Source organism: Psammomys obesus, unplaced genomic scaffold (assembly GCF_907164565.1).
Source record: "Psammomys obesus unplaced genomic scaffold, mPsaObe1.curated_primary_1811, whole genome shotgun sequence".
Taxonomy (NCBI): Eukaryota; Metazoa; Chordata; class Mammalia; order Rodentia; family Muridae; genus Psammomys; species Psammomys obesus.
The window spans coordinates 993,693-1,021,639 of NW_026585895.1; the positions used below are offsets into that span (position 1 = coordinate 993,693).

Consider the following 27,947-nt stretch of genomic DNA (forward strand, 5'->3'; position numbering starts at 1 on the left):
GTGTGTGTGTGTGTGTGTGTGTGTGTGTGTGTGTGTGTGTGTGTGTCTGTCTCTAGGTGAGCCATGTCTCTATCACATGCTCAACTCTTCAGTAGGAAGCCTCATAGACCATATGGGGGCTGAAGATACCTTGTAGCTCAGTGGAAAAGTATTTGCATAGCATGTGCAAGACCCTTTGTTCAGTCCCTAGAACCAAAAGGTACACATATCAAAAATTTAAGAAACGATGTATTTTCAGAGAAACCAAGACAGGAATTAAAGGAAATCAGACAGCAAAAGCAACATATATTGACCTCTTTATTATAAATGTTCTCCCAGGGACTCCCAGGTCAGTATTCAGCACATCAGCAGTGGCTCAAGACAGATGTAGTTAGAGACTCAAGATAGTATGCTTCTCAAGTGAGAGTCATGTCCTGTGGAAACTCAATGTTGAGCCTTCCATCTTCCCTTTTCTTGGGTGTCCCCTCCCATTCAGATCCAGGCTGCTTCTCCCAATCTCCAGATCATTCCCATCATGCAACAGCTCCAACCCCGTGAGAACCTGAACTGTGAATCTCACACACTTCTCCTGTTAAATACTCCAACCATCTACCAACAGTTCCGTGTCTTGTCTAGTCCTGGCTTTTCTCCTCATCTACAGCTTTGCTTTTTGTTCATTCCTAGATATCAAGATATGTTGCACAGGAAATACACAAACACCAGAGAAGTAATTAGAGCTTGGGAAGAGAGAGAATGGTGTGGGGAGGGTAGTGGGGAAAGTATCCTAGAGAATTACACAGACCCATAAGTAATGATTACAATTTTTCTCAAGGAAAGGTGATAGACAGCCATTCCAGGTATGAATCCTGGGACCTAAAATCACTTTTTCTCTCTTTTGAAGAGCAAAAAATTCTTTCCTCAACTCAGAAGTTACAAAGCAGTGGCCCACAGGCAGATCAGCCTGGTTATACTTGGCCCACATAGCATTTTGTAGAACTTAAATTACTTGCCAGAATTTAAAAATGGTGAGATTTTTTTTTACATAAGGACCTGGATTTCCAGCTGCTCTTGAAAACTCAGGAGCTGTGGTGGCAGCCCTACACACAAGTTCCCACCGGGACAACAGTTGCCTGGTGGGGGGGGTAGCCCTTGACCTCCTTAGAGTAAGCACAAAGCAAGATCTATGACCTCGCTCCTGCCTGGCACCTACAGCCGAGTATGTAATACTGTGTCCATCTAAACAACTAAGCATTCATTCTTCAGCTCAACCACCATTACTATGTGGATTGTACTACATTATATTATTTATTGTAACAGCCTAATCACTTCCATTATTCCCTAGCTTATAGATTCCCCTGTGATTCTTGAAATCAACAGAACAAAGTGAAAACACCAAATGCTTTTAGGTATACCTCAACTACCTTCCTCTGTCTTATCAACCAACTCAGAAGCTAGGAAACCCTCAGAGATATGTCAAGCCTGTCAACATTATGATACAGCTTTTTCATCTACAAAGTTTACACTCCAGAACTGCACAGCTGAGTTAAGACCAAAGAAAGATAACAATGGAGCTAAAGAAAAGACTCAGTTGAGAACAGTGCCTGCCTTGTAATAAAAGGAAGGTGAATTTGATCCTCATAACATAAAATAGTCAGGTTGCGTGATAGCAGTGTTTGTAATCCCAGCACTGAGGAAGTGGAGACAAGCAGATGGCTGGATTCTAATGACCAGTTAGCCTAGTCTATTGCAGAGTTCCAGACCACTGAGAAAGCCTGTCTCAAAACAAAAGGTGGAAAGTGCCTGACAAATGTTCTCTGACCTGCACACACACACACACACACACACACACACACACACACACACGCCCTTGCCTTCTCACAAGCACACATACATATATTTCACAATGTTTTAAGTAAGCTTATAGTTTTGTGCTGCATATTCATTGTCACCCTGGGGCACATGCAGCCCACAAGCCACAGGTTGAACATACAATCTAGGAATATTCACAACTTCCTAATTTATCCTTTCTGGTGATGGCATATCCTTAATATGCTTTTTTTCCACACTGGTCCCCACTATAAAGCTTCACTGGGTCTTCAGAGTCCAGCTTGGAAGCCATGTCCTCTGTAATAGACCACCCTGGTTCTTCAGAAAACCACCCTCTCTGGGGCTCCTACAGCAGCACGAAACTCCTGCTTTATTCAATCCAGTACCTGCCATGTTTTTCTCTAATTGTCTATTTACACGCTGCCTCCTCCACACCCACACCAGGCTGAGAGCCTTGAAAACAGAAACTGCAGCTGATTCATCTTTGTAGATTCAGTGCCTTTCTGTATACCTTGGCAGATATCAGACACTCAATAAATTCTTGTTAAATGAATGAAGAAGGAACAAACACACCAAGAACAAATTGGCATGTGTTCATGGAATGTCACACCTCAGCAATTGTAATGAGAGAAATCCATTCCATTGAAGCTTTTATGTCTACAAAGAATTGCCTTGTCCTCTGGAGCCCTTTAGAAGTAGTTTTGACAGATTTTAGGGAGTTATCAGAGGAAGCGTATTCAAGGGAAGTCATATCTTTTGGGAATAGACAGAGAGAGTCAGTTATAGAATGAGCCTCAGTGCTGGTCTCTTTCTTGACATTTCTGACCCCTCAAGTTACCACCACCAAATACTACGAAACTGTAGCTCAGATACCACCTCTACTCTGGTGCAGACATGAAAAAAGTAACCCACCGTTTGGAGACCCAGAAGAGAAACTCTAACTTACCATCTGATCTCTCATCCATACTAGATATACTTGCGATTCCTTAAAGATGCCAGATAACTTTTAAACTTTCCGCTCCCTCTTTCTACTCCTCTTCCTGTATTTGCCCAGATCACTTTCTTTCTTTCTTTAAACCTCATGTCACCTAAAAGCTTTCCCTGAGCATCAAAATAAAACTGTGATGTGTGTCCCACATCTTGCTACCCTTCACACTTCATTCCGCTTCAAGGTGGAACTACAGGAAGGAAAGGCATGGGGACCAGGGAGAGTCACAACACTATCATCAAGGCTCTGCTCCCTCTGCTCTTTGTCTCTGGTCTTTGGCTCTGCTTCATTCAATTCCACCCTACCAAAACAGATGGTGCATTTGTCATTTTCATTACTCATGAGAATACACCCTCTCCCATGAGTATACACTCAGAGAAATAATCCAATTGGTCCATCTGAACCATTACCACCATGAGAGAAAGTGGTTTTTAGTGGTTCTGTCTCAAGGTTGCCTATGATAAATCCTGTGGGGTTTGGTTCAGCTTCCAGCTTGTCACTATGACCAAATCAAAGACCAATCACACTGATATGCCCAGCTGTCGCTGGCATAGCAACAAACTCCATCTCAGCTGTATGATTGGGAATTAGTGTAAAGTCAAGACCTGATTAGTCTCCACAGCAAAAAAAGACAAGAAACAATAGCTCAATTTTACCTTAATTTTTGCATGATGATACCAAAATCAAGAGAGATGCCTAGACTGTGCCTAATGAGTAAAAAGAATCTGTCACTCTTGACCCCAACTCTGAGCCCCTTATCACTGTCTCAAGCAATTATTCTGTCCTCAACCACCATGGAGGTGAAGTAAGGGAAGAAGCTGCTATTATGGTCCTAGCCACTTGGAGAAACAAGCCAGCAAGCTTGCTATAGCACACACAAGACTGCTTAGCCAGTGCCACAAAAACCTGGAAAGCATCACCTGGCAGATGGCAGAGAGAGGGAGCAGCCAATGGGATAGGAGTTTACAGCCAGCATGGCAGATGCCAGGAGGCCGCAGCTATTCTGGGATACAGGCAGCGGCTGCTCCATCACACCAGCCCTGACAGTCCCTTCTTCTCCAGGGCAGGAAGGATGTCTCCAGCCTCCTTCCAGGTCCTAACTAATTAATGTTGAGCCTGCTGCCGAAGTCTTTAAGCTAAGCAGTCAGGACAAAGATAACCACCCTGTTACAGAAAAGAAAATTTCTAAATAGCATCTCCAATCTTGGCAAATGCTTAGTCATCATCCTTACTGGAACTTGACACCTACTTAGCACTCTTCTGGTCCAACCGCCCATGTTATTAGATAGAGAAACTGAAGGCAGAGGAGGAGGTATGGTTTACCAGCATTCCATACAAAACTTGTAGGAGAGCTGGGTGTCGCCTGAAGTCACAGTCCAGAAATCCTTCTCCTGAGATGCTGAGCACTAGGATGTGGTCTGATACCACTCCTGGTCTCGTGCTCTTGAAGCTCGTGCTTTCCTAGGAGAATGGATCAAGTCAAGCTCTTTATGCCCACATTTACCAGTAAAGGCCACGAGAGCTTCAAGCATGGCTTCTAATTATATTACCCCTTTTTTCTACCCTCATATACTGCACTAAGAACTCAAGTTCTGTCCAGTGTAGCACTTTGATCCCCACTCTCTTTCTGGACAGAACTTGAGTCAACCCAGAGTTCAGCCCCTTTCTTTTCCCATGACTTGGCCCTTCCTCCAGGTCAATTGTCTGTTAGGCAAAAATATCTTTGCCCCAAAAATTCTTCCCAGAGAGACAGCAAAACAAAAGAATACTTAATAAAAAAAAATTCCTTCCCCTCTGATCTTAATAAGCCTCAGTATTCTCCCTACCCCCCCCCCGTCCCCGACCCCCCCCCCTCTCCCCCCCCCCCCCCCCCCCCCCCGTCCACACCTCTTCCTGGGTGGACATCAGAAGTCCATGCGCTGGCTTTGTGATTAAGGCGCGGGCTCTACAAGAAACGGCAGGGCTTTACAAAAGCAGGCAGGAAGGAGTCACCCCAGTCACCACAGCTTTCTGTATCCTGTCCAAAAGAGGGTCAGTGCACCTTTCTCCCCATGCGCAGATCAGAGGATGAAGGGCACAGGTCCTGGGTAAGCATGCCATTCTGTCCCAGGGTATGTCTAGAGAAGCCTCCAGCTGGCAACACCTAATTGACAATTGTTCTATAAATGGTCCCAGAAGGAAGCTTTATGCTCTTCCATATTCCTGCTTCTCATCCCCTCTTCTTTAGACACCAAAGCTCTTTTCCAGAAAACCCCCAGGCAGGAGCTGGCCTCCCTCCCATCATCCTCTTCCCACATGGCTCAGGTCACCTATGTTCATCCTGAATGAAAGGGTCCTACACATAATTCAGAGTGAGTGGCCATCAGTACAGCCCCTGGATCTGGACTGTGGAGTGGATAAACTGGAGGCACCCTAGCCAGCATCAGAATCATAAACACAGATAGCTGTGAAGGACTTGGCCTCTGCACACACACAAGGAGGGAGGGAGCCAGGCAGAAAGGGTTGCTCAGCAAAATCAGCAAACCAATAGCACCTCCCAGGAAGGAAGTCCAGAACGAACACCTTTCCTCAGAGATGTAGTCTTCCACCACCCATCTGAGAACAGTCCCATCTCTCTTGCAGTTCTTACTTGCTTCATTGTTTCAGAATTTCACTCACGTGTACCATGAAGTATGGTCAATACCACTTCTTTCTTCCTCCAACACCTTCTGTGGCCCTGCAACACACCTCCCTCCCCACTTCATGTCTTCGGCTTTCTTTCTTTTCTTCTTTGATAGTCTAATTAGTGCTATCCTGTGTGCAAGAGTGTGGGGTCATCCACTGGATCATAGGAAACCAACCAGTGGCCACACCCTCAAAAACGAATGACTCTCCTCCCCTTCTGCCAATAGCCCCTCAATAATGACAGGTTCTGAAAGGCACCTTCTTCGTCTATACCCAAATCTTAGCTGGCTTGATCCTGAGCAAGTCTTGTGCAAGCAATCACAGCTGCTGTGAGTTTTTGAGTATGATAACCATGTCATTATTTTTTAAACAACAATATTTTATATTTATACACGTTCAACATGATGCTTTGTCATACAGTGACAAATTATCAAATAAAGCTGGTTAATGTATTGATTACAAGACACGCACATTTTTATAAGATCATCTAAGATTTAATTTCTTTGCAATTTTATTGTGTATAGTTGCTGTACAGTACAATAAGAACTCCAGAATTTATTAGTGCTAACTGAAACTTTGTGTGCTTTGGCCAACATCTTGCCATCCACCATCCTGGCCAGTCCCTAGCAACTAGCGTTCTGCTCCCTGCTCCTATTAGCCTAGCGTTTATATATTCCACACAGAGCTAAGGCCATGTGCCATCTGCTCTTCTCTGCCTCTTCTTCACTTATCGTAATGTCCTTCAGGTTCAGCCATGTTGTTGTCAACGCTACTATTCCAGTGTGTGAATACATGCATCACACTTCACTTAGCATCCATTTTCCAGTAGACTCTGAGGTCAAGCCCTATCTTGGCTTTGTGACTAGTGCCGCAATGTGTGTGGGAACGCAGGTAAGTGAATTGACTTCATTTCCCCTAGGACAGCCTTCCTTTCCCCCCCCCCCCGCATTCTCCCTTTGAAGCACTTTGTACCTCGTCAAGGGTTCGCAATCTGTCTTCTCTGCTTCCAGCCTCTGAGAACAGGAGCCTGTCTGCTTTGCTGACTGCCTGATGAATACCAAGGGCTCCTAAACATGTGAGGACTAACTTGTGAAAAGGTCTTTTTCTGGCATCCCTTCGTTGGAATGAGAATGAGATCCGCAGCCAGGAGCTCCGTAGTCTTGGTCACAGATCAAGCGCGTCAGTCAGCCTTCCAATTAAAAAGTGCTGGTTCTGAGCTACAGAATATCAGGCTGATGGCGTGACCGCCACTCCCATGCCTTGATTTTTTTTCATCCACAGCATTTATCACAGAATACACATTGTGTATTTCACTGTGTATGTATTGTCTGTGTCTTCCAACCAAGAATGAAGCAAACAAGTTTGGTTTACCACCAAAGAGAACAGGCAATCAAAATAATTAACCCAGCATCCTGGAAACGGACCAGTCTGAACACAGGTGCACACAGCACTTGGGCTCATCGAAGATGGAGTACTACAGCACCTGAGATGGTTCTGCATCTGGTGCCTGATAGATGCTCATTAAGCCAATGAGGCCAAGTTACCCTTTCTCAACAGTGGCTGTGTATGTATTGATTCCTTTCCAAACTCATGGTGGTCTTGTGTGAGCAGCTAAGGAATAGTCAGTCTCTTTCCTCTGGCCCCAGACTATCTCCTCCAGAGCAAAGATGGCCAACGACAGAACAGCAGACAGTAGCATCTGTTATCGCTACAACCCACTATCCCACTATGAATCTTTTCATTTATCAATCCACTTCTTTTTTTTCTTCTAGAAGCAATGGAATCTGTCTTTCTTGTCCAACACAGGATAACAGTGATATCACTGCATAGGCTTCTGGGCACTACGTCTGCTGGGCTTTCTAGGCTCCCTGTGAAGCAGAGGCATGGCAGATAGCAGATAGCCTGATGCTCAAAATGGAATTCACCCATTACAGCAGCAAATGCTGGAGACAGTTCTGTGATTACTGTGTGCTAAGCCAAGGAGAGAGAAAAATAGAAAGCCCTATACCTGCCCACAGATTACTCATAGTCTAGAGCAGAGGCAGATAAACAAGCAATCACACTGGGAGTAGTGTCTTCTGTGTTAGTAAAATTAATTTTTCAGAAAAACATTTACCAGCTTAGATTTGTGTCACTGGGAATGTTTCTAAGTCTCAGAGCTGCCTGGGTTTGCAAGACAGTTAAAGCGACTCCAGGAAAGATTTGACCACAAGAATACTTGGCAGTGAAAGGACCTACCCTCAAGATACTTCAAATCTCCAGTCTAGCCTTGCTTCCGGGGGAAAAAAGAGAGGATTCAGCGGGTGGAGATACCTACCACACTGTGTGTGAACGTGCCTTTCCTTGAGATGGGTAATCATGACCTATTGTTTATGCTTCCAAGACAGCGACATCCACCTTCCTGTTCTTCTTTTGTGCACACATCCAGAGTGTTTATGCATGCCTGCAGGTGCACATTTGCAGTGCGTATGTATTACACACGTCCATAAATGCCCACAAACACACCTGTGCTCAAGCGGATAGGGCTGTAGAACATGCCAACACCCGATGCCAATGGGATAGCTTAGAGGATTTCCCAACTAGGAGCAGGGAAAAAAATGTCAGAAAGACCAAAATCTACACCTGAGAAGATGGCTACGTGCTTGCCCCAAACATAAGGCCTCAGTCCACATCTCCAGCACATGAAAAGGAGCAAGCAACAGTGCAAACCCATAACCCCAGTGTTGGGGAGCAGAGACAGGAGGAGCTCTAGGCCTTGCTGGCCGTCCCGTCTAGCCAAGCTGCTGTACCCCAGGTTTATTGGATGACTGGGTCTCAAAAAGTTAGATGGAGGGTGACAGAGTAGGATATTGTCTACCTCTGGCTTCCAAACACGTGTACTCGCACACACACCAGACATGCACATACACACAAGAAAGCTGAAGATCTATAGTACTGATTCAGGAGCCAAAGAAAAGAAACCAACTGGAAACTGGTCACAAGTAAAAACGAAAGCCTCATTTGGGTTGTGGCTCCCTGCTCACCTCTGCCAATTTCCTCTCCAAAGAAGAATATCAGTGATAGCAATAGCAATCACAAAGCTCTGTTGAGAGCTGGCTGTGTGCCAGACGCATGTGGCATGTTTTGTGGGTCACCTAACTAATAACTGCCAGTCAGGCACCATCGTCTTGGTTGCTGTCTGTCATTGTGGCAGTCATCAGTCCAAAGCCCTTCCTTGTGACCACTGTATGCTGTAGCCTATGGCCATGTTCTGCTGCCTCCCAAGGTGAAGAAAAAGGCTTTAAGGAAGCAGCGACAGGATCTCCCAGTTCAGTTCCATGACATGATACTGACAATACGACAGGAGCGTTTCATCCATTCAGCTTTTCTAAAGGACAGAGAACTGAACCAGCTGTTGCCTTTTCAGATTCTCTGGGCAAGCCTATGAGGTAAGTACCAAGACTATCCTCCTTCTAGAGATGCAAAAACTGAACAGTAAGGACAGGTCTGAGTTTCAGATGGAAGAGCCAGTGAGTATCGAGGTGAGTAGCAGATTGTCACTGGGCACTGATTCATCAACGAAATTCTCTATGCATTTGCTCAGTATCACTCACTGCATACAACTAGTGTGTGACTGGCATTTCTTTCAAATAGCCAAGATGTTTGTTCACAGGAGAGAGGGCAGAAGGAAGTTAAGGCAGGATGATGGGTAGGGGTTCCATGAAATGAGGCCTCCAGATAGGACATTGTCTTTGCAACTGTGAGCCCACAACAGCATTGGGTATCTGCTCATACTGATTCTCAACTTTCCATCACAGATGGAGGAGATACCCATGAGACCACAATCCTTCCTGAAGAGCTGATGACTGTTAATTGTTGGCAAAAGGAGTGTGGTTTCCTCTTATGGTGTAGACACAGGGACACAGGACAGCTAGGTGAGGAGGGGTGTTGTGTGTGTGTGTGTGTGTGTGTGTGTGTGTGTGTGTGTGTGTGTACAGAGGCCAAAGGTCAATGCTGGGTGACTTCTCTGATCTCTCTACACTCTGTTTTTGTAGATGGGGTCTCTCTCTCTCTGACCCCGAAGCTCTCCAACTAGGCGCCATTATCTGGTCATTGAGTTCCGGGACCAGCCTGTCCACCACCCCCTTCCCAGTACCTGACATTTTTCATGGGTAATGGGATCTGAGGTCAGATATTATGCTTGTGTGGCAAGTACGTTACAGACTGAGCCATTTCTCTAGTCCCTACCGTTGTCCTTTGATTAGCATAAATTACTGATCGGTAATGTAATCACGGGAGTGACATCACACCATGCTCGCATATCCTGCCCAAAAGTGGACATGCTGAGGACTACAAAACTGATGGCTTTAGAAGTGGAAAAGTCCTGATGTGACTTGATGTGCTAGGGTGGGTTGATTCGGGGTAGGGGGGAACCCTCCTATTCTGAGAAGGGAAGGAGGGAAAAAGGATGAAAAGGGTGGGAGGATTGGACCAGAAGGAGAGGAGGGAGGGGGCTGCATTCAGGCTGTAAAGTGAACAAATAAACTCTTTTTAAAAGGTAAATTTCTCACTGTTCTGGAAATGAAAGCCTCTTGTGGGTCACCAGGGCTATATTTCTTCTGGCATTATCTGAAGAGAATCTATCCCATGGTTCTCTTCAGCCTGTAGTGATAACTTGTATCTCTTGATTCACGGTCCTTTTCTCCATCTTCAAATCAAGGCATGTGATATTTCCAACCTCCACTTCTCTTTCCCTTTTCTCTTATTATCCTCTACTTCTTTCTTTCCTTTGTAAGGAAGGATTCTCATGCTTACATCAGAGTGGAGACTACAGAACAACCCTCCCACCTTCACTTAAAGCACGATTACAAAGTCTCCTCTGCCCTAAAAAGTTGCATATGCACAGATACTAGTCTATCTACAATAACAATAAGAAATAGTACCATGCACATTATTTTCTCCATTAGAGCAATGTGCATATTCCAGCCATTTATTCAAAAATGCATGTGTGCCATTTCTCAATATATTTTGCATGTGTCATTTCAAATACTTGTGCCTAAAATCTATTTTCCACCAAGTTTCTCTCCATTTTCTCTTGTTTATCACATTTTCTTCTGTAAAGTCTTGTCTTTCAATGCTATTTGTTTGACAAATGAAATCTTGTTCCTAATGACACCACCTATTTCCTCAGTGCACAAGAAGATGTCTCCTCTCACTGGGATTAATGTGCTGCTCCGTCTCCTCCTGGCTTGTGTTTTTGTTGTTGTCTTCCCTGTAGAAGGGAAAAGAATGAAGCATGGAGCTGGTGTCTCAATAGCATTTCTTACTCTGAGACTATATTCAGTGCTGTTGGCTGGTTTTCCATTTTTCTTACTCTGCCTGCCGGTAGTGACAACCCCTTGCTAAAAGTGTGGTGCATCTGTGGTCACTTCGTCAAAGCGTTCGCATCGAATAATGCCACTGGGTGGTGTTCAGTGTGCCATCTGCACTGTAACCTTTCAGCAAATCTCCCATCATTGCTCTGAGCATATCCCAATATTGTCATTGTTACCATTGTCTTAATAACATCATCTGTGCGCTCTTGACCAGGTTTTCCCCAGATGCCTCTCATTTCCAGTTCCTCAGTCTCTGCTAAATGCTTCATTAAGTTATGATAATCTAGCGAAAGACACGTTTTTTCCGAGCAATGTGAGAAATAAGCTTTCCATTTTTCTCCTCTATCATCATTCTCCTAACGTGTCATAATTTTTAGTGAGCAAATCTTGTACATGGTATATTAAAGTAATTCTCATCTGTTTAAAAGTTTTCTGTGATTGTTACAACTAATTTGCTATGAATTCAAGAAATCATAATAATAAAAATGATTTTCATTTCATCTTAATTTCTACAGCTCCCAAACTGATTACTACATATTTTCACAATAGGATAAGTTTGTTTTTCTTTTCCAGAAAAGGTCTCATGTAGTATGGACTTTAACTGATGGTGACCTTGAAATTCTAACTTTCTTGCCTTCACCTCCTGAGTATTGGGATTACAAAGATGTACCTCCATGCCCAGTTAAGGGAACGCTGGGGACCAAATTCAGGGGTTCATACATGCTCAGCAAACATTCTATCAGCTGGGCTACAGCCCATTGATAGAGTAAATTCTTTGCAGTCCAGAATTTCTACAACACTCAAGAAACCCTGAGAAGAAGCGATCATTGTTTTGCTAGTTGGACCCCCACCGTTTGCTGTGTAAGAGACTGCTACCTTGCCTTGCCGGAGACGCTGGTAACCACACAGCATTGTGTCTCTCTGTGGACTGTTACTTGTGCGTGGAGGACTCTCCTTTCAGACCACAGGGGGTGCTGAGGCCTTCTGGCCATTGATATAAGTACTTGGTAAGGGGAGTCATTGTCAGTCGTGTACCCACTGGTGAATTCAGCCCGTTCTACTGAGTTGATTCACACTCATGGCCATGAGCACAGCCCAGGGTTAAACTCTGTGAGTTCCCCTCAACACAGTACTTGTACGTGAAAAAGGGAAAGAAAAGGAGAGAGAGAGGAATTGATGGGATGGGAGAGAGGTTAGAGAGGAGGGGCTGAGTCTTAGTCAGGGTTTCTATTACTGCAAAGAAAACACCAAGATCAAAAGCAAGTTGGAGAGGAAAGGGTTTATTTGACTTGCATTTCCAGATCATAGTCGAATCATTGAAGGAAGTCAGGACAGGACTCAAGCAGGGCTGGAACCTGGAGGCAGGAGCTGATGCAGAGGCCATGGAGGGGTGCTGCTTACTGGCTTGCTAAGCCTGCTTTCTTCTAGAACCCAGGACTACCATCTCAGGGATGGCACAACCCACAATGGGCTGAACCCTTCCACACTGACCAACAATTGAGAAAATGCTTTACAACTGGATCTCATGGAAGCATTTACATATATATATATATATATACATGTATATATGTATGTTAAATTATATATTATATACAAGTGAAACTGATTTCTATAGCCATACAGGAAAAAGAATCATGGTAGATAGGACAATGTCAGTGAATAAATAAACTTAAAATAAAATAATGAGTTGTATATAAACCATTGCTGGGGCTAGATTGAAAGCAAAAATAGAGTTTAGTAAATTACAGTTTAGTATCTCTAAAGCTATTTCCCACCTAAAACTACTCCCATGATTGACAGTACTGGAAGAAGAAAGAAAGAAGAAAGGTAAGGAGGGAAGGAAAGAGCAGAATGAGAGAGAAGGGAAGAAAGAGAAGAGATGGAGGAGGGAGGGAGAGGAGAAGACAGACACAGCTCTCAAACACATTTGGGAATGTGGGGCATGACATCTCCATGAAGTCTTTTCTCCGCTGCGCTCACAGACTGCATGCAAAGCTTCAGGTACATCGCCCAATAGCTAAATTTGTTTCATTTTGTTGCAGACACTGTTTCTTAAACTTGAGAACAATCATTTTATCCATGGCACATCGTGTGCCACAAAACATCAATGTAGGATTCGCAGAACTCCCTAATGAGTCAAAAATGATTAAAAGTAAAAAAAAAAAAAAAAAAAAGAGGCCTCAAATATTTTTACTCCATTGAACTTCACATTTATAGAAGATTTGCGTGCTGCCATCACGTTCACTGACCAAGGCTTCTTGTAAATCTTGAGGCCTACCTTACATAAGGATACATTTGAATCATCAGCAAGCATAATTGGTTTCCTTCCTTTGTCTCCTGTTTTCATGCAAATTAATGTTTTCCTTTATGTATAACTATTCAGCAGTGTTTCAGTGCTCTTTTTAATTTGTTCACTTGACAAGCCTATGTGCAGTTCTGGGTGCTGTTTAAATGCCTGTGACATGCCCTGGCTCAGGGGTCTTATTATCCTGCTCCACAAGTAGGAGAACTGAAATTCCCAAAGACTACAAAGCCATCTTGCCAAGGCTGTATGTGGTGTATGTGTAGTGGGCCGGGGGGGGGGGGGGCGTGTGCGTGTGTGCGCGCGCACGTGTGTGTGTGTGTGTGTGTGTGTGTGTGTGTGTGTGTGTATTCCCTCCATGAGTTTACATGGAAGCCGGAGGTGAAGATCAGGTGTCTTCCTCTTTCATTCTCTATTTTTTGAGACAAGGTCTCTCGCTGCACCTGGAACTTACTAGTTTGAACAGACTGGCTGGTCAGTGAATCCCCAGGACTTGTCCCGATCTCCATCGCCACCTCAGCACTGGGGTTACGAATGTGCTCATTTCTTACACGGTGCGGGAAATCTATACTCAGACCCTCACGTGTGCATAGCAAGCACTTTACCCACTGAGCTATCTCCCCAGCCTCTATTTTCCCTTATCCACCTTAGTTCCTGCTGTAACTGTAAAGTTTATACCATGCAAAGAAATAAAATTCTAATTTTTTGTCTTATTTTAGTCAGCACTAAATGTGAATACCTTTTTCTACCTTTCATAATTACCTTTCACGATTCTCCCCAGTGAGGTTATGTTTCCAAGCATCTTTCAGTTAATGAAATGAGATGCCAGCTTTGCTTTGCAGAGGAAAACCATACTCAATTACTATTGGATTAAGATCAGTATTTTAGCCAGGTGATGGTGGTGCATGCTTTTAATCCCAGCACTCAGGAAGCATAGGCAGGCAAAGTTCTGTTAATTCAAGGCCAGCCTGGTTTACAGAGGGAGTTCCAGGACATCCAGAGCTATACAGAGAAACTCTGTCTTTAAAAAACATTAATAATAATAATAATAATCAGTATTTTATTATATTAAAACTATAAATGAGATTTAACAACTGCCACCACCCTTCTTATCATGGAGGAGATGCTAACCTCATTCAGCACAGAGGATAAGTGTCTGAAAATCAGTTGCCATGTTGCTCTGCATTAGATGCTAAAGATGGGAACAGCTGCATTGTAGGAGAGAGATCTGGGAAGCTGATCTTCTATAAGCATATTTGAAGGGGAATACTGGTAGACAATGACCAGGAAGACTTTGTAAGTGCCCAGAACCTGTGTCGATCCACATTCCTTCTCTATAGCACCATTGTTTCCTCCCGAGACATCATTTAGAACAAGAAGCCCCAGGTCAGCAGACCGAAATCACAGAGTCCATTCCAGCCCCATAAGGAGTTGTTTATGCCCATCTGTGTGTGTGTGTGTGTGTGTGTGTGTGTGTGTGTGTGTGTGTATGTCTGTGTGTCTGTCTGTGTGTGTGTGTAGGTACGTGGGGGTGGGAGGGTGCAGGTACATTTTGTGTAGAGGTCAGAGGTCAGCCTTGGGGGTCATTCATTCTTCGGCATTGGGATTGCTTGCACAAGCTTGCACCACTCTCCCAAGCTTTTTACTTGGATGCTAAGGCTAAAACTCAGGCCACCATGCTTGTACAGCAAGTGCCTTATCAACTAAGCCATCTCCTCAGTCCTATGTCAATGCCCTAAGGTATAGACTTACCACCTGGTCCATCATTTAGCACACGGTAAATGTAAAAAAGAGTTATTATTTAAAGGAAAAGAAATCAAGTATGGTAGTTGTAACCCAACTAAAGAGGCAGGAAGATTGAGAATTCAAGGTCAGCCTGGACTGCATAGCAAGACACCCCATGAAGGGAAAGAGAAGAGGAAAAGAGAGAAGAAGGCAGAGGAGAGAATGGGAGAAACCAGCGATTTAATCAAATCAACTAGCCAAGCCAATTTGTAAATGCTGACTGGCTCAAGGAAGGAGATATTGGGAAGTTTCACGCAACAGAGTGAGACTCTTAAAGGGAACAGAACCAAAATGGGATTCCTGAGGCTCTCAGAAAGAAGAAAAAAGCATAATCTTCTTCCATTGTGTGGTGTGTGTGCATGTGCTAAATACATATGTGTGTGCGTGTGTGTGGAGGCCAGAGGTTTCTCAGTAATTCCCCACTTTGCTCACTGAGGCAAGATCTCTTGTTTAAACCCAGAGCTCCCCAATTTATCTAGTCTTTCTAACCAGTTGGCCATGGGGATCCCATCTCTATGTTCCATGCCCTGGGAGAACAGGAAGTACAGGGAGTACAGGCAGTAGATGCCCTCCACGGCCAGGCATCTATGTGGCACTGAGGACGGAGACCCAGGTCTCTGTGTTTGTACCGCAGGACCTTTACTGGTTGAGCTGTCGCCCCAGCCCTGGAAGGTGATACTCTGTTAGCTGCTTCCACTCCTAAGTCTATATCCAGGGCTCTGCCGAGGCCCAGGTACCCTCACCTCAACTAGGCTGTTGTTTCTGCGCACCCCAAGGGCTCTGAGATCACTTGATACTCCAGCTGCACCTCCTGTCCCCAGATAATTCATGGGGTTAGGACTTAGAAACAAAAAGCAGAGGAAGCAAACGGCCTGTAATTGTTCCTAATATGCTTTCATCCAATCACCGGTGCTCAGACCTGCAAACAGACGTCGGGCAGCAGCTAAACCAAGGTGTTTGCCCATGGGGTGAGCAGACACTGCGTCAACCACATCCCTTTCTTCTTTCCATCTTTATTCTTGCCTTAATTTCTCTCGTCCGTTTTGCTTCTCCCCACCCCTTTAAATTTCTTTCTCCATTCTATGCCCTCTCTTCTATCCCTTTGGGGTCTGATGCACTTAAATTCTCCATGCTCCATCTAAGGTTTTGGAGCAATGCTCTGCCTGCTCTATTCTTTCCTGATAAGCCCCTTTGCCTTGTCTCCCCTGCCTGCTCCTCTCCCCTAACCCCTGTCCTAGGCCTGCCTACCCTCCTCTCCTTTCTTCCCTCTGCAGGACCACTAGGACCCCGAGGGTGGCTGTAAATTCTCCAGGAGTACTTCATTCTCTCATCTCATCTTGGTGGGGTCTGTAGCCAGTTCTCCTGTTGCTCAGAGATGTGGAGGCAGTTGCTAAGAGACAGTGAAACGTCATTACCTGGCCCTCGAGGAAAAAAAGGGGAGCAAAAAGAGAGAGAGGAGGGGAGAGGGATGGAGGGGGGAGAGGGAAAGGAGGAGGAGGGAGGGGAAAACCTGGCTCTGGCGGAAGCCCGCACACCAAGGCAGCCTCGGCACCAGCTGAGTTTCCCAAAAGGCATTCAGATTCTGTGAACTTTCTAGGCATCCTCTCTCAGATTTCCCTGCAGCATAAAAGAAGGGGCACAGGGACCACAGGACAGGAAAACGCAGAAGATGCTGGCCTGGGATCCAGGAGACATGGAAGAGGAGAGTCGGGGGAGGGGAAGAGCCGGCTAGGCAATCTGTTCGGAAGCTAGCAAGCAAAGAAGCGGGGGATTCCAGCATGAGGGAGGCAGAGCCGTTGTCTGCCGCAGATTGATGTCTGTGTCCTTGGAACAGAGTGAGTAGTCTCCGAGGGACTGTGGGAGTATAGCAGGAGACCCTGAGGCTGAGAAAAATGAGTCTGTATAAGGGGGTGCTGGGTAATTTCCCAGTGGGTGAGAGAGACTGAGGCTCTGAAGCAGTGGCGAACCGGGTGGGAAAAGGAACGACAGGATGAATAGGTGGGGGCTGTGGGGGCAAGTGAGGACAGCAGGGAGATAAAAGACAAGCTGGGGCCACAAGAGTAAGGAATGGGCAGCAGCCGGGTGAGGCCCTGGGTGGGATGTGATTCTCCATCCCTTCAGCAGACCAAGTATGTGTGTGGGCTTAAGCCGGAGGCAGGGAGCTGGATAGTGGAGCATCGGGAGCTGCCGGGGTTAGGGCCATGCTGTGGTGTAAAAGATGCTGGGGTCACACTGGGGTGGGGGTTCTGGAGGAGTGTGTGTAGAAAGAAGAGGGGACTGTGAAAGTGTGTGTGTACGTGTATGTACGCGTGAGTATGTGTGTGTTCATGTGTAAGAAAGATTGGGGGAGAGAGGCTGAAAGTGTGTGAGAGGGATGTACAAACTGCCAGAGCTTGAATGCATGTTTTTCTTGGGGAGTTGTTCAGGGTGGGGTGTTTGGTGCTCGTGAGGGTGGAGCTATGAGCAGTACAAGAAAATCCATCCAACTCCGGACGGAAACCTGGGAGAAGGATTTCGGGTCAGGTGGATAGGGTTAGTAGGTGACAGGAGGCTGAGCTCTGAGCTCACTGTGGTCCTCATCTGGAAGACAGTAAGCAAAGAACTTTGTGGCAGGGGACAGATGGGCTCAAAGAAGAAAGAAGAAGTGAGAAAAAAGAGAGGAGTGAAGTAAGACAAAGGAACTAGGTAAGGGGCAGGGATGTAAGGGACATCTGCCTGAACGCTTTCTTGTTGACAGAGCGGACCCCTCCTCTGCCTGCTGAGTGTCCAGCCACCCTGAGCATGGGGACAGCTTGAAGACACTGAGAATGCTTTTCTAACTGTCCCTACCTGTGCCTCCAGACTCATGGCTTTTTCCAGGTTCAGTGGCTCAGACAGGGGCCATCACTTGGGACTCACCCCTCTTTGGGAAGCAAAGGGCACTCCTTGGGACTCCAGAGGCCACTGAGGCTGCACAGTCAGGCTTTCAAGAGGTCCATGGGAACACACTTCTTCCAGGCTCCTTCCTAAGTCTCTGGCCCTAGGTCTTTTGTGAACTTATACCCACTGGGCCACCAGGAGAAATGACCTCTGAGACCTTGAATTCTGGAGATCCAAGTGCCGTTCTGACTTCCTAATCAGCCCCAGACCTAGGACAGGGCTTAAGTTTTCTTAGAAGAAGTGCCAGGACCTTTAAAGGGCACCTTTCATCTCCCTCACATCCTCCCCTCCTCCCAGACACAGCACCAAGAGGAAGCACCCAGCAGGCATGGGTGACCTGCAGGGACCGGTCCAGGACCTGCTGACAGCTGCTCCAGCTCCATCCTTGCTTCCCTCCTTTCTTAAGCTTTGATCATCCTTTCAGGCTATCTCAACTGGGTCCTTGCTCCCCAGGATCCACAAAGGAACATCCTGTGGGTCTTAGGAAGTCCTTGGGGGCTTAGAGGCTCCCAAGGAAGTGTTGAGCCATGATAGCAAGCTCTCAGTAGCCCGGCCTTCTAGACTCAGGCCTCTAATGTAGCAGCCTCCCTGTACCTTGACTGCTGGACCCAGGGACACAGCTCTCATGGACTCCCTACAGCGCTGCTGCTGCCAGCTGCCAACGATGGGTGACACCTGGGCACAGCTTCCCTGGCCCGGGCCTCCCTACCCAGCATTGTTGCTGGTCTTCTTCCTCTTGGCAGCTGGTGTGATGCACTCTGAAGCAGGTACCAGCTGCCCAGTCCTTTGTACATGCCGTAACCAAGTAGTGGACTGCAGCAACCAGCGGCTGTTCTCCGTACCCCCAGACCTGCCGATGGACACCCGCAACCTCAGCCTGGCCCACAACCGCATCGCCGCTGTGCCGCCGGGCTATCTCACATGCTACATGGAGCTCCGCGTGCTGGATCTGCGGAACAACTCTTTAATGGAGCTGCCGCCTGGCCTGTTCCTCCACGCCAAGCGCCTGGCACACCTGGATCTGAGCTACAACAACCTCAGCCACGTGCCAGCTGACATGTTCCGGGAGGCTCACGGACTGGTACATATTGACCTGAGCCACAACCCCTGGCTGCGGAGGGTGCACCCCCAGGCCTTCCAGGGCCTTGTGCACCTCAGAGACCTGGACCTCAGCTACGGCGGCCTGGCTTTCCTGAGCCTTGAAGCCCTCGAAGGCCTCCCAGGGCTGGTGACCCTGCAGATCGGGGGTAACCCGTGGGTGTGCGGCTGCACCATGGAGCCATTGCTGAAGTGGCTGCGGAACAGGATACAGCGCTGTACAGCGGGTAAGGGAGGTGACTAGACCGGTCACAGGGAGAGGGTCTCCAAAAGCAATGTGTCAAAAAAGAAATGGTGGTAATACTGTGTGCCCTCAGCCTTCTACAGCAAGTCTTTGTTGGGTATAGGAGATGCATGCTGAGGGCTAGAGAAATGTATTTGCTATAGATTCACACATCTCTTGCCACTATGGTGCCTGAGATCATAGATGTGAAGACACACAGCAAGCAGAATGGTAGAAGCTGGGTCATTGGTATTTGTTGAACTTTTTTGACCAGCCGAGTACCTTGGCACATCTTATCTCAGTGAACCCCCGTTTTACAGCTGAAGAAGCTGAGGTACAGAACCCCTAAGACAGCTTGCCCAGAGTCACTCCCTTAGAAACTGGCAGAGCTGTAGAAAAAAAAAAAAAACATTCACTTAACTTCTACTCTAACTCCTGTCAGTGCTGAGAAAACGCAAAGAAACAACATGACTAATCCTGTTTATTCTAGGACTTACTATGTGCCAGTCCTTATTCTAGGCATATTTCATGTGTCAACTCCTCTTATCCTCGTGAGAACCCTGATGAGGAGGAAACACAAGCACAGAAAAATTGAGTAGCTTCGTCAAGATCACACAACTACCCGTTGGAGTGAGGACTCAGATCCTGGCAGTCTGAATCTGGCTGTCCTCTAGCCATACTGCCAAGAGTCAGATCCTGAACTAAATAACCAAAATCTGAGCTGACCAAGCAGCCTTACCAGAGTCTTCAAGGTTTATACATGGGGTGGGCATCTGGGGAGAGGGGCTAAAATGAGGCATTTTAACTAGAGAGTCTTCAACCACAGAGTATACTAAGACCTGAAAAAGCCAGTGTCATGAAGGATTCTGACATGGGTCCTGGTCTCACCTAGTGGTATTGAAGCCTGACCAAGAGGCAGTAAGTTTAGCCGATGCCCCAGCCATCAACTCACTTACGGTACAGCACCAAGCCTGGATCAGACAGTAGGAGTTGCTGGAGCCCCATCCCAGGGATTCCCTAGGACATACTCAGGAAAAAAAAAAAAAAAGCTGCTGAATGAGGGAGACGGAGAGGACTAAGTGGGGAGTCTAAGACCAGAATAACTTAGGGGGGGCCCTGTGGGTCACGATTCCAGTGTTCCACAGAGCTGTGGGAGGAAGTTCTCCAGTACCAAAATAGCTGGAGGCTGAGATGGGTGGTGGTGGGGGCTAGGATGGGGAGGCTGCCTAGAGCCATCTCCCTACCAACTCAACAGCTCTGCTGGTGTGCCTCCCCCTCTCTGTCACTATTGACAGGAAGAGCCGAATCTCCACACAGTAGGTGTCCCCTGCTGAGATGCTGAGATGCTGCCCCACAGAAGGCCTAGCTGCCATAGGGAGGACACAGGGCTGGCTCCTATCGTTGTAGACTTATTGTCTACTCAGCTAAGGGACCTGCGCTCTCAGCAGGAGTGAGGGAGGCCCAGTCCCCACACATGAAGCTTCCACATCAATGCAGGCAGGAGAAGAACCCCAGGTCCTGGCATTGTGGCCTCACAAATCACTGCAGAGAACAGTGGTGGTCCCCAGGCCTCCATCCTTCTCCAAATGACTGATTATGTCTCTCTGTGGAGGCCAAATATCGTCACAGTAGGTAGAACTGGGTGATGTCATCCCTCTAGACATTTTTGTATCACTTCCTTTCTTTCCTCCTTGTGAGATTCTCCTGTTATCTATGCTGGCAGGCAAGATTCAAACACACACTTGTGAGAGCTACTGGGATAAAAATCTGATTTCAATATTGGTCTCTTGACTCAGCAGAGAACTTTGTGAGCCCGTAGCTCCCATCCTGTGAGCCTGCTGTGTACCCAAGCCTCCTCTAGCTGCTCTGCATTGTCTCACTGCAGCAACCAACTTGTAAATTGTTATCTTCTAGTGTCTAGCAGAGTCTAGGGTCCCGTACGAACAGCCTACTGGGATTGGCTCAACCTATGACTTGGGGATGATTGCATCCTTATCCCAAACATGAATGATCACACACAAATACACACACACTTCTAAGGATAATAATATGTATGCACATCTGTCAAAAGGATCAACTTAAGCCCATCATTTTGTTCTTTGCCCTCAAAAATTGCATAATGAACAGATAGCATTGACACAGCCTGTATTTTGTGCACTGTAATTTTTAAACCCTCACATTGACTCACTTGGAAAATTTAGGTTGGATTATTCCCTTCTTATAAAGGTGACACAGGAGAGATAGAAAGAAAAAAATAAACAGAATTTGCTGAAGGTTAGAGCTCAATTAATATTCACATGCTGATCAAGGGCATAAAGTGCTTCTCTGAAGCCACTGCCCAGATCTGTGGGCAGACACGCCCCCAAATGCCACTCTTACTTCCAAGACAGACTAAGGTTAGACCACTGCCAGGCACTGTGTGTTTATTGAGTAACCCTAAAAGATAGTGCCACAAGGCTGGGAAGGAAAGCAACGCCAGCAAAGGAGCAGCTTCCTCCCCCACGTGTCTGAGTATAGAATACGACCAAGCACCTGACACTCGAGAGACCCAGCCATGCTCATTATAAAAGGCACACACATCACTAATGCTTATCATATACCAGAAACCATTGTGCACTCTAACTCGCTGAATTCTGATCACAATTCCAGAGGGCAGATACTGTGGTTCTTGTCATTTGACAGAGAAACCAAATACAGGACTAAATATCCTTAATCACACAACTGCTCCAGAGGCCTCACTCTTGACCTCGTATTCTGAATATCTAACATGAGTCGGGCAAAGTCCCACATTCGCTTACAGAAGATCCACTGAGTGTGTTCTGTGGAGGGATGCTGTTCTGGTGCTAAAGATGCTACGGTAGAGGCTTATCTTCAAGGGGAGAAAGACTGCAATAAAACCCTCAGGCCAGGACGCCATCGGGAAAGATAAAGCAGAGCATATATGAAAGGGACTTCAGAAGAAGCAGGCACGGGGTGTGCCGGGAGAAGGCGTCACTAAGCAGGTCCCAAAGAAAGCGAGAGTGTGGGCTACACAGAGACACAGGGTAGACTTGCCTTCACAAGAGGCAAATAAAGAGGTACCCCTTCCTACATAAGGGAAGACGCATGTGAGGCCATGGATAGAGACCTGTGTCTCTGGAGCAGAATAAATAAGCTCAATGAAGGCTGTAAAAGTGCCCTTGTCGTCCTAAAAGGGCTGTTAGCTTCCCCTCTTCAAAAACAAGCAGAGAGTGACATGCCCAGACTTCAGGCTTCGTGTCTCACAAAGCTCCCAGATCCACCATCAGAAGGAACCATAAGACTTTTCACAGACACATTTCTTACATCTATAAAACCAGGCAAAAAAAAAAAAAAAAAAAAAAGTCTTGAGGGTCACTGATTAAACAAGCATATTTGAGGCAGATAGAAGGAACTCAGTGGCTCTCTGGAAAGGATAGGAGACGGTCTCATCTCTCTCCCACGGGAGCTTCATTCTGCCTGGGTTCTGTGTTGCAGATTCTCAGCTGGCGGAGTGTCGGGGCCCCCCTGAAGTTGAGGGTGCCCCCCTCTTTTCGCTCACTGAAGAGAGCTTCAAGGCCTGCCACCTGACTCTGACCCTGGATGATTACCTGTTCATCGCGTTTGTGGGCTTTGTGGTCTCCATCGCCTCTGTGGCCACCAACTTCCTCCTGGGCATCACAGCCAACTGCTGTCACCGCTGGAGCAAGGCCAGTGAAGAAGAAGAGATTTGACACAGGTGCCTCTCATCCCTCCGTGCTGCTACCGCTGCTGCTGACCACTGGACACCTTGGCTCACGGTGCCCTGGCCACCTCCATCATGGCTCAAACAAAGTTGGAAATCCAGCTTTGTATGAGCAGCTATCCACACTGGGCCAGGCACTGTGCTAGCAACTGGGAAGGAAAGACAGATCCAACCCTGCCCTTGAGGTACTTCTTTCTAGTAAAGGAAAGCAATTCCAAACCATCCTTTTATGAAAAAAATGCCAGTGCTCTGAGCACAGAGCTAGGGAAGCCAAGCAGAGGCTCCATCACCTGTGCCTCACAAGAAGAATTTCAGGAGTGATCTGCTACGTAGAGAGGGCAGGGTGGGCCCAGCAAATGACAGGACATCAGTGTGCAGGGTCTGCCGAGGGCGGCAGGCCTGTGGTCTAAGTGCAGAGAGGAGGTGTATGCAGAGGCAAAGCTGTCCCTCTGACACCCAACTTCTCAGTCCCCACTGCTGCCTGCCACTGCCCTCCAGGAGTGAGATGGCCTCCACGCTGGCTCCCTGACCTCCTCCCCACTAGCAGCTTTGGGGTGAAACGACCTCCCAGTGACTTCCCTATACTACCACCAACTGCAGCCTGATTGTGAGGTCCCAGACAACAGGCTGAAAGTAATCACCCTTAGCACCCTTCCTTTTATCCCCATCTCTGCCTCCAACTCAAGCCTTGTCTTTGAAGGGAAGGCTCGGCCCCACAGTGAGGCAGCAAAAGTCTTGGCACCTTGGGACCCCAATTTATGTGACTGTTCTTTCCATGGTGCTTACACCAAAGGAATTCACCAGGAAAGCACACTATAGGACACAGATCCTAGCATGACAGTACCCAGGGCAAGAGGAAAAAGCCACCACATTCACAATCACAGGATGGTGTGTCTTTTCTTCTAAGCAAGACATCTGAGCGTAAAGGACCATTAACCCCTGATTCTCGCTAGCATCAGGCAGAGTGATAAGCTCCCTCCTCAACAGTTTCCTTTCACACATACAACAGCCCTCTCAGGAGACTTTATTGTTCCCATTTTGCAGATGAGGTCATCAGGCTCAGAGAAGATAAGGTAGCTATGTCATGCTGAAAATAAAATCAGTATTCTTCATCACAATTCTTTCTAAAGCTATATAAACTCAAATTCAAGCCATGCTAATGGCATTGCTGAGCAGGACCAGGCACTCCTCTGGGCCTGGTTATATTTTCTGATTCATCTCTTCCCATTCTCACTGCCAGGTAGTTTTTATTGTCCCCACTTTGCAGTTGAATTCATTTGTTGAGAGTTGGGCTGCTTATCCAAGTTATCTATATAAACAAAGAATGTGACATGTGACCCCACTGAGGAGGTCTGTATCTAATCAGTCAGAAATTCAGGACTCTGTTGGAAACAGGATGATCAGCCTCTTTGCCATCATCTTCATCTTCCTCATCCATGTCATCTGCTTCATCACAATCTTCCCTGTCTCCGTGGGCACTAGAAAGCCCAGCTATTCCTCCCCTTGGCTTCTCACAACTCTGTGTGGGAAACAAGTCAAAACGCTGTTTTACAGGTGGGAGAGGAGAGGGTCAAGATTGGGTATGACTTCAGTCTAAGGCTGGACTCAGTTCTGCCATGATTCACTACCCAGTGTTTCCTCGGGCACTTGGCAAAAGATAATGTTCTGGAAGCCTGCAAGGCAGGACTCTAGAATTCAGCACTCATTATAACAATAACAATCACAAAAATCAATAAAAGGCAGTAAGGCCCAGCTGTGCCCAGACTGCTCACAGTGGGGCAACGCCAGCCTCTAAAACATTGAAGCACCCCAAGGGACATTTAAACAGAAGTCACTGTCCTAACAGTGTATGAGCTCATCTTTAGAACTGGTGGCTCTGATGACTGTCATTTCTAATCAGGTCTTTAGAAAACCTGAGATGTAGTCCTACTGTGTGGTGTCGCAAGAGAAATGAATGGATCTGAGAAAATGATGAGAGAGAACCTCTGTAGGGGCTGGGGAGACCCCGCGCAGGCATGCCCAGTCTTGTTGGCAAGGCTGGCCTGAACGAGAATAAAAACAAGAGCTTTCTATCTTGGCTCTAACCCTAGTAAGCATCCATCACCCATCCCCCAGGTAGCACTAAGATGCATGAAGGAGGAGAATATGTCATCATCCAACATGTCTGCATTCATCTAGTCAACCAAAAGAGTCCCCAGAAGCGTTCTCCCTAACTCTTGCTTATACTGCCTAAGCCAGAGCTCTGCTCCTGTGAAATATGACATAAAACCATGCCCTGCTTGCCCTGGCCACTCAACTGTGGCCAACAATGGTGGACTCCAACTTTTCCACCATCTGAGCTTATTGCCTAAAGTGTTTTGGAAAAGAACTTTTAGAAATAGCATTCCTGATAAAAACCATTTAACTTGCCATAGAGTAACACCATGTTCACTTATAGTACTCTTCTGGACGCTGCTGTCTTCTGAATTACAGTTAACATTTTATGATATCCTACTCTGTTTTGCATAGAAGTAGAACCAGATAAGACACTAAATGCCCCTTGAGATCAAGCATCCTTTTGAATGGCAAAATTTGATCTCCATTAATGGCAAAGACTTCTAAGCAAGATACATTAAGAAAATGTTTCTCTAGCTTCTAGAAGGTCCCCAATTAACTAAGGCACAAGAAGAGAGACATTCAGCCTCCATACTGACATGGAATTCTATGATCACCACCATCCTGTTCAGGCTGTCAGAAATGATCTAATAATCCTTGTTGCAAATGTTTGCATATCCTGGTGACCACAAACCCATTATAGTGTTCTCATGAGGTTTTGTTCCATTTCTTTCACACTGGCTAATGTGTTTATGAGGGAGCAATTGTTTGTCCATATGTATATCACTTATGTTGGTTATCTGCTGACTTGAGAATATTCCTTTGGAACTTGGGTTCAGTTCTCTGGCACAGGCCACTCAGCTCTCAGGCTGATATACAAATATGGACCCTACTTGGTTGTCTAGCTGCTCAGGAAATATGAAAAGAACCAGTACTATAGTTAAAACACTCTAATGAAAACCTGGCTCCTCCCTCTGTCTTCCTGTATCCCCTAGAGACTTGTCCCCATCACAGAACTGTCCTTTATGCTGGCTCTGAAGATATCAGGTCATAACTAACCATATGCTTTAGAAAAGATTCCATGTCTGCATCACGCCATTCTGGACCATGCACCTCTGGTTATCCTCAAGACACCACCTCCTTTTCCATTTTCACCAGGATTTCCATGGAAACTTGAAGAAAGAGGCTGCCCGAAGATGCTGTAAAGTTTCATGGTCTCGGTTAAGGGCTTGAAGTAATGGATTTGAAGATCTCAGAATGTGTATTTTATCCCAACCTTTGGAAAAGACCAACATCTCCCTTTTCTCCACAGAAATATTTGCCTCCATTCTTTCCAGTTGTAGAAGAGCAGAAGGAGATACCTTTGTCCATTCCCCAAAGCTAAGGAGCCTTTGTGTACCCCAAAAGGAGGCAGGAAGTAAGGGAGGCAAGACCCAAGGGCCATTTGTAAATCACAGCACTGGTTGGGAGCTGGGTACACAGACTCTCAGTTTTCCTAAGCCCTGATGTCTGGTGGTGGGAGGGTTAGGGAATAGGGAAGATACCAACCTTTATATGGAAATTATTTTATAACCATGCACTTTTGTAACTGTGAAGAATTTTTCATAAATGCACATTAATAATAAAAAGTGTATAGTTTAAAGAATTTTTCTAAAGAGTTGTGAAGAGGAGGGAGAGGAGGGAGGCAGAAAAAGGAAGATAGAAGGGAGCTATGCAGAACCAGAAGAAAGTGTGCCAAAATGCACACGCTAATGGTCTATGGGGAGGGAGAAGGTGGGAATAATTAGATGTGCCAGCCATAGAGGGGCATGTGTGGGAGGAAAGACACATCACCGAAGCCTATTTCTACCAGGCCGGAAAAAAAAAAAGGACATGTGCTCCTTTATGCCCATACTCCTGTGTGGAGGCATATTTTGGTATCTGAGATTAAACAAAGCAGACAGCATATGTTTTAGACATGTTGGTGTTTGCAGTTTGGGTCATCCATAAAACATGCCAAGGCAAGTGGGAGTGCTTGCCTAATTAGCATCAGTGAGGAGCATGTGCAAGGAAGACAGCCCATGCCAACAACATGGATAGAGAGACAGTAGCGTGGGTATACAGGTCAATCTACTATGTGACAGCTGCTGTGCTAAGTTCTCAAAACCTCAAAATAAAAGCTGAGCGCAGTGGTAAACACCTATAATCTCAGCACCTAGGATCTCAGGGTCATGAGTTCAAGGACAGCCTAAGACATAACAAGATCCTATCTCAAAACAAAATAAAGAAAAAAGCTAAGCCCTATTACCATAACCATGTTACATATAGACACACTGAGGTGTAGAATATTAATATTTGCATACCATATGTAATCAGTACGAGTAAATCTCGTTTATACAGGGACATATTGCACATGACTACTGGCTTCCTAGGATAAGAAAAACAGAAAAATTTTAAAGAGTTGCAATCAGAAGTAAGCTGTCAGTCCTCTACCGTAGCTGTCCCCTCAGTGTGCATGGAGCATTAATTCCAAGATGCTGACTCTTGCATAGCATATCCCATGGTTGCTGAATCCCTTACATACATCTTTCCTTTATACCGTAAGTCTTCTCAACATTCTCTATAACCCCTAACCCAGTGTAAATGCTGCATTGTTTGTTGAATGATAGAAAAACCCATGCAGTACCTGGTACAGAAGCAATTGGCATTTTAATATTTTTGGTCCCTAGTTGATTGAGTCTATAGCTGAGGAACAAGCAGTTGGAAAGCATCAACTCTACGAGGAGAAAGAAAATTGAAGAGCATGGACTGGCATAATGACTCAGCAGGTAAAAGTGCTTGCCACCAAGCCTGAGGACCTGAGCTTGAGCCCCACAAGATGGTGGAAGGAAAGAATGGACTTCTACAAATTGTCCTTTGATGGCCGCATGCATTTGTGGCACACACAGATAGATAGATAGATAGATAGATAGATAGATAGATAGATAGATAGA

At 46.1% G+C, this 27,947-nt stretch overlaps 1 protein-coding gene across 1 annotated transcript; it reads left to right on the top strand.

Moving 5' to 3' along the window:
- Positions 1-16,440: 16,440 nt before the first annotated feature.
- Lrrc55 (leucine rich repeat containing 55) lies at positions 16,441-26,585 on the top strand. Its single transcript, XM_055599678.1, has 3 exons — positions 16,441-16,734; positions 17,637-19,143; positions 22,635-26,585. The coding sequence occupies exons 2-3, from the start codon at positions 18,444-18,446 to the stop codon at positions 22,868-22,870; spliced, it is 936 nt and encodes a 311-aa protein (XP_055455653.1). The 5' UTR covers positions 16,441-16,734; positions 17,637-18,443; the 3' UTR covers positions 22,871-26,585.
- The last annotated feature ends 1,362 nt before the right edge of the window (positions 26,586-27,947 follow it).